This window comes from Hemicordylus capensis, chromosome 4, assembly GCF_027244095.1.
Source record: "Hemicordylus capensis ecotype Gifberg chromosome 4, rHemCap1.1.pri, whole genome shotgun sequence".
Lineage (NCBI taxonomy): Eukaryota > Metazoa > Chordata > Lepidosauria > Squamata > Cordylidae > Hemicordylus > Hemicordylus capensis.
In genome coordinates, this window is record NC_069660.1 from 226,453,685 (window position 1) to 226,467,369 (window position 13,685).

The 13,685-nt window shown below is 44.2% G+C and overlaps 1 protein-coding gene across 1 annotated transcript in view; it reads right to left on the reverse strand.

Moving 5' to 3' along the window:
• Positions 1-431: 431 nt before the first annotated feature.
• ZNF407 (zinc finger protein 407) overlaps positions 432-13,685 on the reverse strand; it is a 684,045-nt gene continuing 670,791 nt past the window's right edge. Inside the window, exon 9 of the mRNA XM_053244892.1 lies at positions 432-970. Coding sequence (XP_053100867.1) covers positions 888-970 — 83 coding nt within the window. The 3' untranslated portion in view covers positions 432-887. The remainder of the gene's footprint in view (positions 971-13,685) is intronic.

A 13,685-nucleotide genomic window follows, 5' to 3' on the forward strand; every position in this document is an offset into this window, starting at 1 on the left:
TTTTTAATTTAGAATGTAATTTTTAAAGTTGCCTTGTTTGCATGTTTTTGTGCACCGCCTGGAGTCTTCAGAGTGGGTGGTATATTAAATGTTTCTAATAATTAAATAAAGACATTAGTGGTACCCCTGTAGCCCAGAAAGAAGGGAGGTGCACTGGGCTAGGTTTCTTCCTGGCCATGTTTGCCTCCTCCTTCAGCAGAAGGCAGAACTACTGCCAGAGAGAGAGAAGAAATGATAAATTTTGTTCCACTAAAAAAATTGTTCCACTAAAAAAGCCTGGCTGCAATGGCCTACAGTTACAGCTTTATGTGTTAAATATGTTAGGTGTACTCATACATTTATCATACTGTTCACCCTCAAGGAGTGAACATACCTGGAGTTTTGCCCATTTGATATTAACACAAACCAAAAGCTTATGGGGGTAGGGTTTGGCTGAGAAATATGGACTGGCTCAAGGTTACCCAGTCAGCATCATGGCTGAGTGAGGATGTGAACCCTGGGCTTCTTTAGTATCTACTATACTAGTATCTCCCAACCTTTTTCATCCCAAGGCACACTTCCATTAAACAACAACAACAACAACTGAGGCACACTGCCCCACCCAACCAGCCACAATTTTTTCCACCAGCAGCAAAGGGAATGTAAGATTTATTTATTTTAGCTTCTTCCACCCTCCAGCTTCATGATCTTCTTGGTGCATAAGGGAGCAAGCCAGCTCCAATGTGGGGAATTTCAGGGAGTTGATCCATGGGCAGTGATCATTAGGGGGTGGAAGTCTGAAGCCAGGACTGGTAGAGGGATCATGCCAGGTAGACAGGCAGGAACCAGGAGGGTCAAGACAGAAGATGGGAGCCAAGAGCTAGTAACACGCCAGAGGTCAAGCTGGTTCAACAATCGGGATCCAGAGGGTCAAGACAGCAGCCAAGAGTCAGGAACACACTGAAGGTCAAGCCAGATTGACAGTCAGGAGCTAGAGGGTCAAACAAGTAATCAAGAGTCATGAACAAGCCAGAGGTCATGCCAAGCAGACAGGAGAAGCAACAACACAAACACACCAGGACAAAGGAACTTTGATATTGAAGCAAGGCCTGCCTTAGCCAGGGGGATGTTTGTTTGTTTGTTTGTTTGTTTGTTTGTTTGTTTGTTTAAAATATTTCTATACCACCCCAAACTTGCATCTCTGGGCAGTTTACAATTAAAATCATTTAAAACATTAAACCAATTAACAAGTAAAATCATTTAAAAGATTAAAAACATTTAAAACCCAATATTAAAATTATTTAAAACTATAAATCTAATTAAAAGCCCTGGGTGAATAAATGTGTCTTCAGTGCCTTTTTAAAAGTTGCCAGAGATGGGGAGGCTCTTGTTTCAATAGGGAGCACATTCCAAAGTCCAGGGGCTGCAACGGAGAAGGCTTATTCCCGAGTAGCTGCCAGACGAGTTGGTGGCAGCTGCAGGCAAACCTCTCCAGATGATCTTAGCATGCAGTGGGGCTCATGGTGAAGAAGACGTTCTCTTAAATACCCAGGGCTTAAGCTGTGTAGGGCTTTATAGGTAATGACCAGCACCCTGTATTTTGCCTGGAAACATATTGACAGCCATGTAGTTCTTTCAAGTCAGGAGTAATATGGTATCCCCTAGATGACCCAGAGACCAACCTGGCCGCCGCATTCTGGACCAAATGCAGTTTTCTGAATACGTACGAAGGCAGCCCCACATAGAACGCATTGCAGTAATCCAGCCTAGAAGTTACCATTTTGAGGTCGTTCGTCTCAAGAAATGTATGCAACTGGTGTATCAGCCGAAGCTGATAAAAAGCACCTCTGGCCACCACCTCAACCTGGAACACCAGAGAGAGGTTTGTATCCAGAAGCACCCCCAGACTGTCCTCATCCAGAACAGGCAGATCAAAATAATCTCCAACCCCACACAATAAGTACTTCCGACTTATCTGGATTCAGCCTCAGTTTGTTATCCCTCATCCAGCCCATTACTGCCTCCAGGCAGGCATTTAGGGAGGTTATGCCTTCTCCCGATCATGTTGACATGAAGAAATAGATTTGGGTGTCATCAGCATATTGATAACACCCTGCACCAAATCTTCTGATGATCTCTCCCAGCGGTTTCATGCAGATGTTAAACAACATTGGAGACAATATGGAGCCCCGAGGGACACCATACGAAAGTTCAGATTTTGAAGAACAGTTTCCAAGAGACATCATCTGGAATCTGTCCATGAGGTAGGAGTGGGACCACTGCAAAGCAGTGCCTCCCACCTCCAATCCTCTCAAATGTTCCAGAAGGATATTATGGTCAATAGTATTGAAAGTCGCCGACAGATCCAAAAGGACCAACAGAGTCACATTCCCTCTGTCAATTCCCAATTGAAGATCATCCATCAGGCCAACCAAGCAGTCTCCACCCGATAGCCCATCCAAAAGCCAATTTGAAATGGGTCTAGATACTTTCTAGATACTTTGAAATGGGTCTAGATACTTTCTGCAACAAGCAAAGACTAATGAATGATCCCATAGGGCAGAGCTCTTCCAGGACTTCAGAGCCTAGGAGTCTGCTGTAATGTAGCAGGCACCACAAGGGTGAGCACCATGCGGGGCCTCAGGGCAGGCAGAGCATGACAGGAAATTTCCTGGTGCATTGTGGGATGAATCAATTCCCATAAGCACCACAGACTTTAAACTTCCTGGTTTTGGAGCTGACTCAGTGTGGCACACCACTCAGTTTGCTGTGGCATACTGGTTGGGAAACGAACTTGCACTGCACCACACTGGCTTGTAAAAATATAATATGTAAAGGAGCCCATAAATGGAGATGAAGAAGAGGTGAGTAAAAACAACTGATCCTGCTAGAAACTGCTGACTCTTTTTCTGACCACATAAACAAGTTCTCAGACATAGCAAATGTTGCTGTAGGATCACATCTCCAGTTTTCCAGTTTAGGCATCAGTGTTAATGAATTACCCTTAGTATGGCTTTACAATATTTTCTTGGTTTATGTAGACTCGCTCTGTCATAATATGACTTATCCCCATGCTAACATACTTTTTGGCCCTTTCTAGCACTACAGTTTTATTTTTACAGACACCAAAATGAGAAGTATGGTGGGTAACAATTAATAAGAAGAACCAAAAAGATCCCCCACCAAACTGTCCAATGATGAACAAAAGAATAACCACAATATGATAGAGTATTAATATTATAGAAAATGCATTCAGTATAGATCAGTTAATGAATATGGATAGAACAATTGTATTTTCAACAAGAAACAATGGAATCCATAGTAGAAATGAATACAACACATACATGATAGAGTGTTAAGATGTCTTGATTTAATTGACTGTTTATATTGCCAAATGTGGTGGAAATATTTGGGGATCACCTACTTTATAAGAGAATTTTCTAGAAGTAACAGAAGAGGTAGCATGAGTGTTTTTCCAGCTCAACTATCTCTTTATCTTGGGATTGAGACAGGAACATGTTGCCACCACATTTGGCAATATAACCAGTCAATTAAGATCAAGACATTTGAGTATGCTGACCAATATCAATTCACAAGACTGTTGTCCACTGGCACTTGACAAAGAAGTATCTTGAAATGGAAGTCACCAGGTCACTGTAATGTGTGGACTTCTTCACTCATATTTTCACTTATGGACACCATTGCTCTATTTTGATATATAGTTTGTGAAGTTTATCATCTATGTGTTGTATTCATTTCTACTGTGGTTTCCTTTGAGGCTATTCTCACGACCACGCGGAACCCAAGGAAAGCCAGCCCAGTTCTGCATGGTCAAGTGCTGCAATGGGAGCCATGTGTCTCCCGGCAGCAAACCTTCAAAAATACCCCTTCAGAATACCCCTTCAAACCTTCAAAAGTGCTAAGCCCGCTCTCCTCGCAGAGCCCAGTTAGGCTCTACACACTGGTCGTGTGTAGAGCCTCATTGTTTCTTATTGAAAATAGAATTGTTCCATCCATATTCATGAACTGATTTATACTGAATACATTTTCTATAATAGTAATACTCTGTCATATTGTGGTTATTCTTTTCTTCCTCGTCAGACAGTTTGATGTGGGCTCTTTTTGTTTCTTTTTGTGGTATATGTGTATAGATCCCAGTATGCTATATCTTTTGCTCTAACTAGTACCTTGGTCATGATTTGGCACCTATTCATCTGTTCAGCTTACAGTTGCTTTACAGGGATGATTGCATCCATTTGACTTCCACTGTCTGCTTTACATGCATATGCACACAGATACACACACACATATATGGGTACACAAGGTCACAGCTGTATCCAGCTGGGTCAGTCTTTATCTGGTTCATTTTCCCCACTAACTGATAGGCAGCTGGGTATCTGTGCAAGCAGAATGACTTGCTGCAAACAAGATATATACTGAAAACTGGTATTATACGATAGGTCAACCAGGCAGCTCCCAAACCATAACTGTTAACTGCCCACCATTTTCTTATATTATGCATAGCTATTAATAAAATGAATTTTTATGTATATGATAATATCTCAATAAGTACTTCATATGACTTTGAACCCCACAATGGTCTTTGTGCTCTTCTTAGCATTACTTGGTGAGAAGAGGCAAGCAATAAAGAACCATGGAGAAAATGTTTTTCCAAAGGAAAGAACATATTTGGGCATTTGGGGAGAAAACGTAAAGCTTCCAATAGCTAACGTGTGTTAGACTTCTCAAACATTAAGTCTTTTCGAATATAGTTGAATGTTTGTTGGACAGTTGAAGGGTTCTTGGATGTTATAGGTAATGTCAATAAGTATTGATGCTGAGAGTTAGTTGATTAGGTTACTTGCACCATTGGTCCATCTAACACTACACTGACTGGCAGCAGCTCCTCTAAGGTTTCAGGCAGGAGTCTTTCTCAGCCCTACGTGGAGACACCAGGGATTGTACTGTATCTGGGACCTTCTGCATGCAAAGCAGATGCTCTATCACCCCACCCCCCTTTACAGCCCCACCCCTAGGTCATAGGAAACATATCAACTGAATTCCATTTTCCTTACAAATAAGTGCTGCACAGTCTGTTTCACTACTTAGGGCTACACTTATGTAGTAAGTTGTGTGTGAAAGAGAGATCTATGACAGTCTTATCATCGGTGTAAGGCTTCTAGTTTGCTTTCTCTATGTAAGTTCAAAACATCAGCAACTCCATTACAGAAGGATTCATGCAGTATCTTTGTATTTACTGTAGCTGTAGAATCAAGCAGTTTGGAATTCTACGAACATCTCCACGTGCACATTAAACCTACAACTTATTGGCTGCTATTTGCTCAAGACTCTAAACATGAATTCTGCCAGCAATCACATTATCATGCCAGACAAGATGCAAACCTGAACCATATGGATGGGGAAAAGGGCCCTTTCGCTTCCATCCTGCTGCCTCCACTTGCTTTAGCTCATTGCATCCTCTAAGTTTTAAATGGACTGACTATTTCCACATGGCATCAGGAGGTGGGGGCAAGAGGGAGCTATTTGGGAAAGTGAGTGTTTCCTTTTTAAATAAGAAAAACTGTGAACAATAACATACCCACTGTTTCCTCATCAAACATAAGGCTTTGCAAAAAGTTGTAATAAAATAAATGGAAAACATTTAAAAATCTGTGCTGCAGATTTAGCCAAAATTGCACAGAGCTGCAGATGCCCTCTGCCTCAGGGAATGACTAGTGTATATGCTTTTCAAGGCCTTGTTAATATGGGTTCTTCCAGACGGCAACAACAACAAAAACCCAAATCATGTTTTCCTTGCAAACACTATACTAGCACATTGCCACTGCTAGCTCTGTTTTGTTCTAATTATATATTTGATAGTTTCAGTGCAAAGGGGAATCCTGCACTGTCCACTCATTTCCCCACTACTGTGGGAAATTTTATTCAAAAAGGCATATTCATACATGCATGCCCTTCAAGAAACAAATTCAGTGGTAAATACATGCATGCCCTTCAAGAAGGAATACATGCATGCCCTTTCAGAAACAAATTCAGCGGTAAAGCTTCCAGCACCAGGATCTGGGACTCGGAAGGATTCTTTTGTACACATGGTCCATTGTTAGCCTACTTTCCAGTAGGCTTATGAGATCATCCAGCATTCTGTGTGTCTGTCCATGTGTCTGTCCGTGTGTATCCACCCCACCAACTTTGCAATGCCTGTACCAATATGAACCAAATCAAGAACAGTTGTAGGGACACATCACAAAGTCCAGCATAGTTTGTGACTATGTCATCCACCCTGATTCAAAGACACGTAAATGTTTGAGGTGCAAGTGGGCTAACTTGTCAACCACCTAACCAAGTTGAACCAAATTTGCTACAGCTGTAGGGACACATAAGAATGCTTCAATGGCATAATTTTTGATGATGTCACCCACCCGTATTCAAGAAGATAGATCCGTTAACGTTTGAGGCGCAAGTGGATTAACTTGTTGACAGTCTAACTGATTTGAACCAAATTCGGTACAGTTGTAGTGAGTGACACACAGGGACACCTCAACGGTGAAGTTTTTGATGATATCATCCACCCCAATCTAAGATGGCAGATGCATGAACATTTGAGGCACAAGAGGGCTAACTTGTACACTGCCTAACCGATTTGAACCAAATTTAGTCCAGTTGTAGGGATGGTAAAAAGAAAGTAGGCAGTTTAGTTCTTACTAGAACAACTTGTTTTTATAGAGGTAGGAGCATGCTTACTTTTGCTGCACTGTAATCTGCTGGAGCAAAGGCCTTTAGGCCACAAAACAGGCAAGCCTGAACCCAAGCTCTGTGGGTGTCATGTGCACATAAACTTCTCAAATGCAAGCAATAGCTGAAGCAGGATTTTCAGGATTTTCAGCCTTGATCTGCCTAGTCTCATCAGGCCAGAGGGAAAGATGGAGGAGCAACTCCTCATTTAAATTTTTTTGTGAGGGGAAGAAAGACACTTGGGGGAAAATATGGGCTATTAGGTTTGGGGAGGGTGGGCTTGGTAAACTAAGGGGGACTCCTCAAATGCTGAGGGGAGATCTGTACCCCTGTATCAGGCAGCACAGCATGCAAGTGCCCCAGCTTGTTTCAGGGCCCTTGATGCGGCTGGGAGCGAATTAGAAGTTGTCAGCACCTTCAAGAATGGTGGGGGGCTGGATGGATGCAAAAGGCAAGCTGCACTGGGAAAAGGAGGAGTCTTCTGGGGTATGGGGGTGGCAAGGATCTGTGTTTGTGTACAAAAATAGAGGCTCCCTGTGTAGAAAGAGGAAGATCTTTCTCACTGTAGAACAGAACCTGCAGCCAATGTCTCTACATACCTGTTCCTCCCCCACTCTTGCCCAGATAAGAGGACAGCAGCAGGCAAGCAATGAAGAGAGTTTGTTTTACCCAGTGTGATGCTAACCATGGCAAAAACCATATCCCCAAGCCAGATGAAACAATAGCACTCAGTGGTTCAGACTTGAAAGCTTTGCACTACCATTATGGTGGGAGATTTTTATTTTATTTTTAAAATCACAATAAATTAGGACTTGGGGGAATGGGAGGATAGCCGGAAAAACACAGGAATGGAACTATTTGTGATTAATACTGTCTGGATTCTTCTGAATAAATGAGTGAGCATGTGGTTAAAAAAAATTAAAGGAAAAAACTGATGTGTAAATATTTCACTGTGTATGTGTGTATATATTATAATACTTACCATATATGGCAAGGACCCAAGGGCGGCTCCATGGTGGGGGCAAGAGGGGAACTGCCTCCCAGAAAAAATAGTTGCCCCCAGCCCCCATTTCTGTTTCAGGAATCTAATCTGTGGGACACAGCTCACCCACCTCAAATTGCACTTTGCATTACTGTTCCCCCTCTCAGTTTTTTTTCTGGTGCCACCATTGCAAAATAAATAAATGAATAAAATAAAAATAAATAATTCTGGTAAGTGAACTGAGTGTTGATCTACCTAATTTCTTAACATGTTAATGCTCTGAAGAGGGACCACATGTCACTTTTATGAACAGTTGTCCATCACTACTCATGTATCCTTGGCAAAGAGAGCAAGAGGATTCGAGTTGCCATCCTAAGTCCCCTATTATACTTTCTCTGTGATCCTGATAGTGGCAGTTCAGACCTTTTTAAAATTGTGGGGTCTAAATATGCCCTTGGGGTGACATATTTGGGGCTGATGGCAGCCCCACTTTTTAGTCTCTACCATGACCTCTGGGGATGGGCAATTGTTCTATATTGAAAAGCCCCAGTGTACCACCAGGCCAAACAGCTCACCTACCAGTGAAGGAAAAGTCAGGGAGAGCTTTTTGGGAGAAATGTCTCATACACTTTGGAGCTATTCACACAACCGGGCAGGCAGGGGAGCAGGAGGCTGCATAGTTCTTACCTTCCCCTCAGACAAGCGAATGATTCCTGCTGGGAGTGCTGACTGAGCTCCCACACGACTCAATCTCCAGAGGCCAGAATAACAGGTCCCGGCCTCCAGGTATCCCAAAATGTGCATTGAGGGATTTTCCCACAGGAGACAGCGCCCATCTCTGTGTCTCCTTGGGCTGAACATAACCCAAGGAGACACATATTCCCAGAGCTTGGGTTAATGGTGCACTGGTGCCATTAACCCAGACTAAAAAGCCAGGCTAGGCAGCACTGCCCTACTGGGATAAGGCCTGATCCCAGCGAGATAGGGCCCGATCTTTTGCACAGCCTGATCCAGGCTGGGCTTCCCTAGCCTGGGTTAGCCTGCACATGAGAACAGCCACTTAATCTCTGTAATTTCCACTCTATTCAGACAAAATTAGCTGTTGAAGCTCAGAATTGATCCCTGTGTTCCCCAATCTATTTATTTGATTAATTAGTTTATTTATTTATTATACACATTTCCATTTCGATACCGCCCAAAACTTATGTCTCTGGGCGGTTCACAATCTAGTCTCTATGCCGTGGCATACTTCTTCATATCCCACATAATCCAGGAATGCAGAGTATGACATGGGATGACACAAATCTACACAGATTCAATTTTATATGTGAATTCCCTATTTAAGCATCACTGCCCCCCACCAAATATATTGATGTCTTGGAGTGTTCATTGCTTATTTATTTAACATATTTTTATACTGCCCAAAACTTACATCTCTGGGCAGCACACTTGGCAGCACAGGTCCACTCAGTGGGTGAGGTGAGAAGGTGCAATCTTGTTTCCCCACCACATATATGGCATCTCTGATAGTAGAGAGCATCTACCATCTGTAGAATAGAGTATCATCTGTTCCAAGTCTAAATGTGCATGACCAAAGGAGGACGCAATGTGCATGCTCTCTACCATCAAATAGATTAGATGAAGAAAAGACAAGGAACCCTGTAACCCTATAACTGTTTGACACATTATGCAAAGCAAAACAGACAATAAGAAGACTGCCTTCATACAGACTTGAAGCCAAGTAAAGCAGGCACCTGAAAAGAAGGGAGCATTTGAAGACCAGGGAGAATTAATCTGTGGAAGCAGCATCAGAGGAAGAGTCACGGTGGGGAGCGACAAAAAGATATGTAGGATGGTAAGGCCGTATTCACATGTTATGTTCGACACTCATACGAGTGTACAGTGTACACAGGTACAGTTATTCACGTTATGCTGCACACAGGTGCAGCAGTACAATAAATATCTGCACCATGCATCTGAGGGACCTGTACCCAGGTTCACTTCTGAAAAAGAATTCTGGTACAATCATTCACATTAAAAAATGTACAAGTGTACAGATATCTGTACACGTACAACATAATGTCATAATACAACATAAAGCAGTTGATAACAGCTGTTTGTGCCAGGGGGTGGAGGAAAGGAAGGAAGATGCTCTGTTGGGCGGGGCCTGACTGTCTCTGCTCCTCCCCCCTCCAGGTGATCTGTTGATAAAAACTGTTTGTGTCAGGGGCGCGGGCCTCTTGGCGGCTCTTGTCCTTGTAGCTCTCAACCTTGAGGCGAGTAGACTGAGGCCTCCCTGGCAGGAAGATCATTTGGCTATTTTCTGCAAGCTTGACAATGTGATCTAACACAAAGCATTAGGGACGGTTATCAGTAGCAGTTTGGTGTGCAGACAACAGCAGCAGCCTGGTGTGACAGCTGTAGCCTGTTGTGTAAGGACCTTTAAGACCAACCACCCAGTGTGGGGAGAGGGCAGGATGAGGATTGGTGAGCAGGGTTCTCTCTCTGTGCTTGCCTCATCCAGGAAGCCTTATTTAAATCCCTCCCCCCACTTCAACTCAGAGGGCGGTATTTGGAGAGGCAGTTGTATTGCTTCACTAGGGACTGGTGTGAGCATTCAAATAGGAGCTGAGGTTGTTGGGATAAAGAATGTGTCTGGGAGAGCAGAAGTTTGGGGACGGTCTGGGGGCAGTGATCTGGCAGAGGGAGATATGGTGGTAGACTTGGGCAGGTTGTCACAGGGGAAAGCAGTCCAGACAATGGAGGTCTGTTCCTTTTTCTGGCTCTTCTCCCAATCCTGCAGCCCCAGGGAGCTCTGAGGACACTCTCTCAAGGATTAGGCGGCTGCTGATGAATGTCTGTAAATGGTAAAACACCTCTCATCCATTATTTGATTGTGGATGAGCATGCTGACCTGTTATGTGTGACAGAGACCTGGTCAGATGAGCTGGGTGGGGTTGCTCTCTCTCAGCTTTTTCCTCTGGGTTTCCTCATCTTGCAGAAGCCCCACCTTGAGGGTCGGGGAGGGGGCATTGCGGTCATCTATCATGAGACCTTTCTTCTTTCCAGGTGGCCAGTTAGGCAATCTCCTGATTCCAAGTGTTTGTCCTTGAGGGTGGACATCTGAGATTCTGCTGGTGTACCGATCAGCCCGCTGCACTTCAGTCTCCCTGCATGGGCTGGTGGGGTTGGTCTTAGAGGTGGTATTGGGTTCCCCCAGACTTATTGTCTTCATGGACCTCAATGTCCATGCTGAGGCCCCCCCTTGGGGCAACTCAGGACTTCATGGCCACCATGACTACCGTGGACCTATCTCAATTGGTATCGGGCCCTACCCACATGGCAGGACATACTTTGGATCTTGTTTTTTGCTGACCAGGGAATGCATGATCTGGAGGTGGGGAAAGTTTAAGATAACTCCCTTGTCATAGACCAATCTTTATCTGGTGGGGTTTAGTTTGACTGCTTCATCTACCCTCTGCAGGAGTGGTGGACCAATTAGAAAGGTCTGTCCCTGGAGGCTATGGATCCGCTTGGTTTCCAGACAGCCCTCGGGAAGTTTCCAGTGTCCAGAGCTGGCAACTCTGTTGAGGCGCTGGTGAATCTCTGGAACATGGAGACAGCCTGAGCTATTTACATGGTCGCTCCTAAATGCCCTTTCCAGCTTGGTGGAGCCTGTTCTGCTCCTTGGTTTTCTGAGGAGCTTAGGGCCATGAAACAACTCGGACGGCGGCTGGAACAATGCTGGAGGAATACTCGTGATGAATCCAACTGTACACAAGCCAAAACCCATTTTAAGGATTATTCTGAGGTGGTGAAGAAATACCCCCTGCCCCCGCCCCCGCCGCTTCCATTGCATCTGCTCAGTGCAGGCCAGTGGAGCTTTTTCATGTAGCAAAGTTATTGCTTCACACATCCCCCTGTGTAATGGGGGAGGAACCATCTATTGCCCGCTGTGACCAATTTGCATACCACTTTGCAGATAAAGTCACTCGCATCCATGCCAATTTGGACATCAGGGTTGTGGCAGTTCTGGCTGAGTTGCCTCGGGTACCATCTGGTCCTATCATGTTGGATTCTTTTCAGTTGGTACAGCCTGAGGATGTGGACAAGATCCTGGGCAGTGTGCAGGCAATGACAAGCGCTCGAGATCCTTGCCCTTCATGGCTAATAAAATCTGCTAGGGAAGGTATGGGCAGGTGGTTGGAGACTATAATCAATGCTTCATTGAGGGAGAGCAGGATACCATCGTGCCTCTAGGAGGCACTATTTAAAAAGCTTTCCCTTGATCCCTCCAACCTTAACAATTACATTCCTGTTTCTAACCTCCTCTTTTTGCGTAAGGTGATAGAGCATGCGGTGGCATTTCAGCTGCAGAGGGTCTTGGATGATACGGATTATCTAAATCCGTTATAATTTGGTTTCCACCCTGGGTTTGGGACTGAGAGTGCCTTGGTCACCCTAGTGGATGACCTACTCCGAGAGCTTGACAGGGGGATCTCGCCCCTGATGTTTCTGCTGGACCTCTCAGCAGCATTTGAAACCAATGACCATGGTATCCTTCTGGACCGCCACTCGAATATGGGGATTGGAGGCACTGCTTTCAAATGGCTTTGGTCCTTTCTTGGGGAGAGGTTCCAGAAGGTGGTGCTGGGGGACTACTACTCAACTCCTTGGTCATTGGCTTATGGGGTCCTGCAGGCTTCAGTCTTGTCCTCCATGTTGTTCAACATCTACATGAAACTGCTGGGAGAATTCATCTGGGACTTGGACTGAGTTGTCAGCAATATGCAGATGACACTCAGCTCTATCTCTTCTTTTCACCTGATCCTAGGGAGGCAGTGGATGATCTGAATCAAGGTCTGGAGGTTGTGATGGGCTGGATGTGGCTAGAACACTGAGATTGAATCTAGACAAGACAGAGGTGCTTTTGGTCAGTAAGAGAGCCAGTTAGGATGAAGGGATCTGACCGGTTCTGGATGGGGTTGAAAGAGCAGGTGCTCAGCTTTGGAGTACTGCTGGACCCAGCTCTGCTTTTGGAAGCTCAGGTGGAGATGGTGGCCAGAGCTGCTTTTGAACAGCTTTGGCTAATGCATCAGCTTCCGTTTCTCGAGAAGGCAGAACTGGCCACAGTTACCCACGCCCTAGTCATGTTGCTGCTGGATTACTGTAACACACTCTACGTGGGGCTGCCCTTGAAGAATATTAGGAAACTGCAGCTAGTGCAAAATGCAGCAGCTAGGATTTTATCCGGAGCTGCCTGTTGGGATCATATGACACCCCCTCTGAAAGATCTGCACTGACTACCAATTTGTTTGCATGTCCAGTTCAAGGTGCTGTTTTTTGACCTTTAAAGCCCTTAATGGTTTGAGCCCTGGATACCTGAAAGACCGCCTGCTCCCAAGGGTTTCTGCCCATTTGACCAGATCACCAGAGGGGGTTCTGCTCCACCTGCTGACTGTGAGAGAGGCTCGGTTGTTGAGCATGCAGGACAAGGCCTTCTCAGTCATTGCCCCCAGGCTTTGGAATGCTCTCTTGGCTGAAATCCATTCCTAAGTCTCCTTGACAATTTTTAGGGGGAAAGTAAACACATGGCACTTCACCCAGGCTTTTGAATGAGAGTATTGTTTTTTCTTTACTGTTGCTCTTTGTGTTATATATTATTGTTATTTTATGGATTATTAAATTTTTATATAGAGATTATTTTTATATTTATATTATCTGTACTTTTGTATTATGTATTTTAATTTTTGAGATCAACTGTACCTTTGTATTTTAATTATGTATTGTTTTAATTACATTGTTTTAATTGTAAACCACTTTCAGATTATTTTAATGAAAAGCAGTATATAAATTGAACCATTAATCAATCAATAGGACTTAAGGCTCAGTCCTCATAACTACTGGAAGATCTTACCCAGCCTCTTGTGGGCAGTTTCACTTCCTCAGACATTGCCCATTTGTTCTAAAGCTT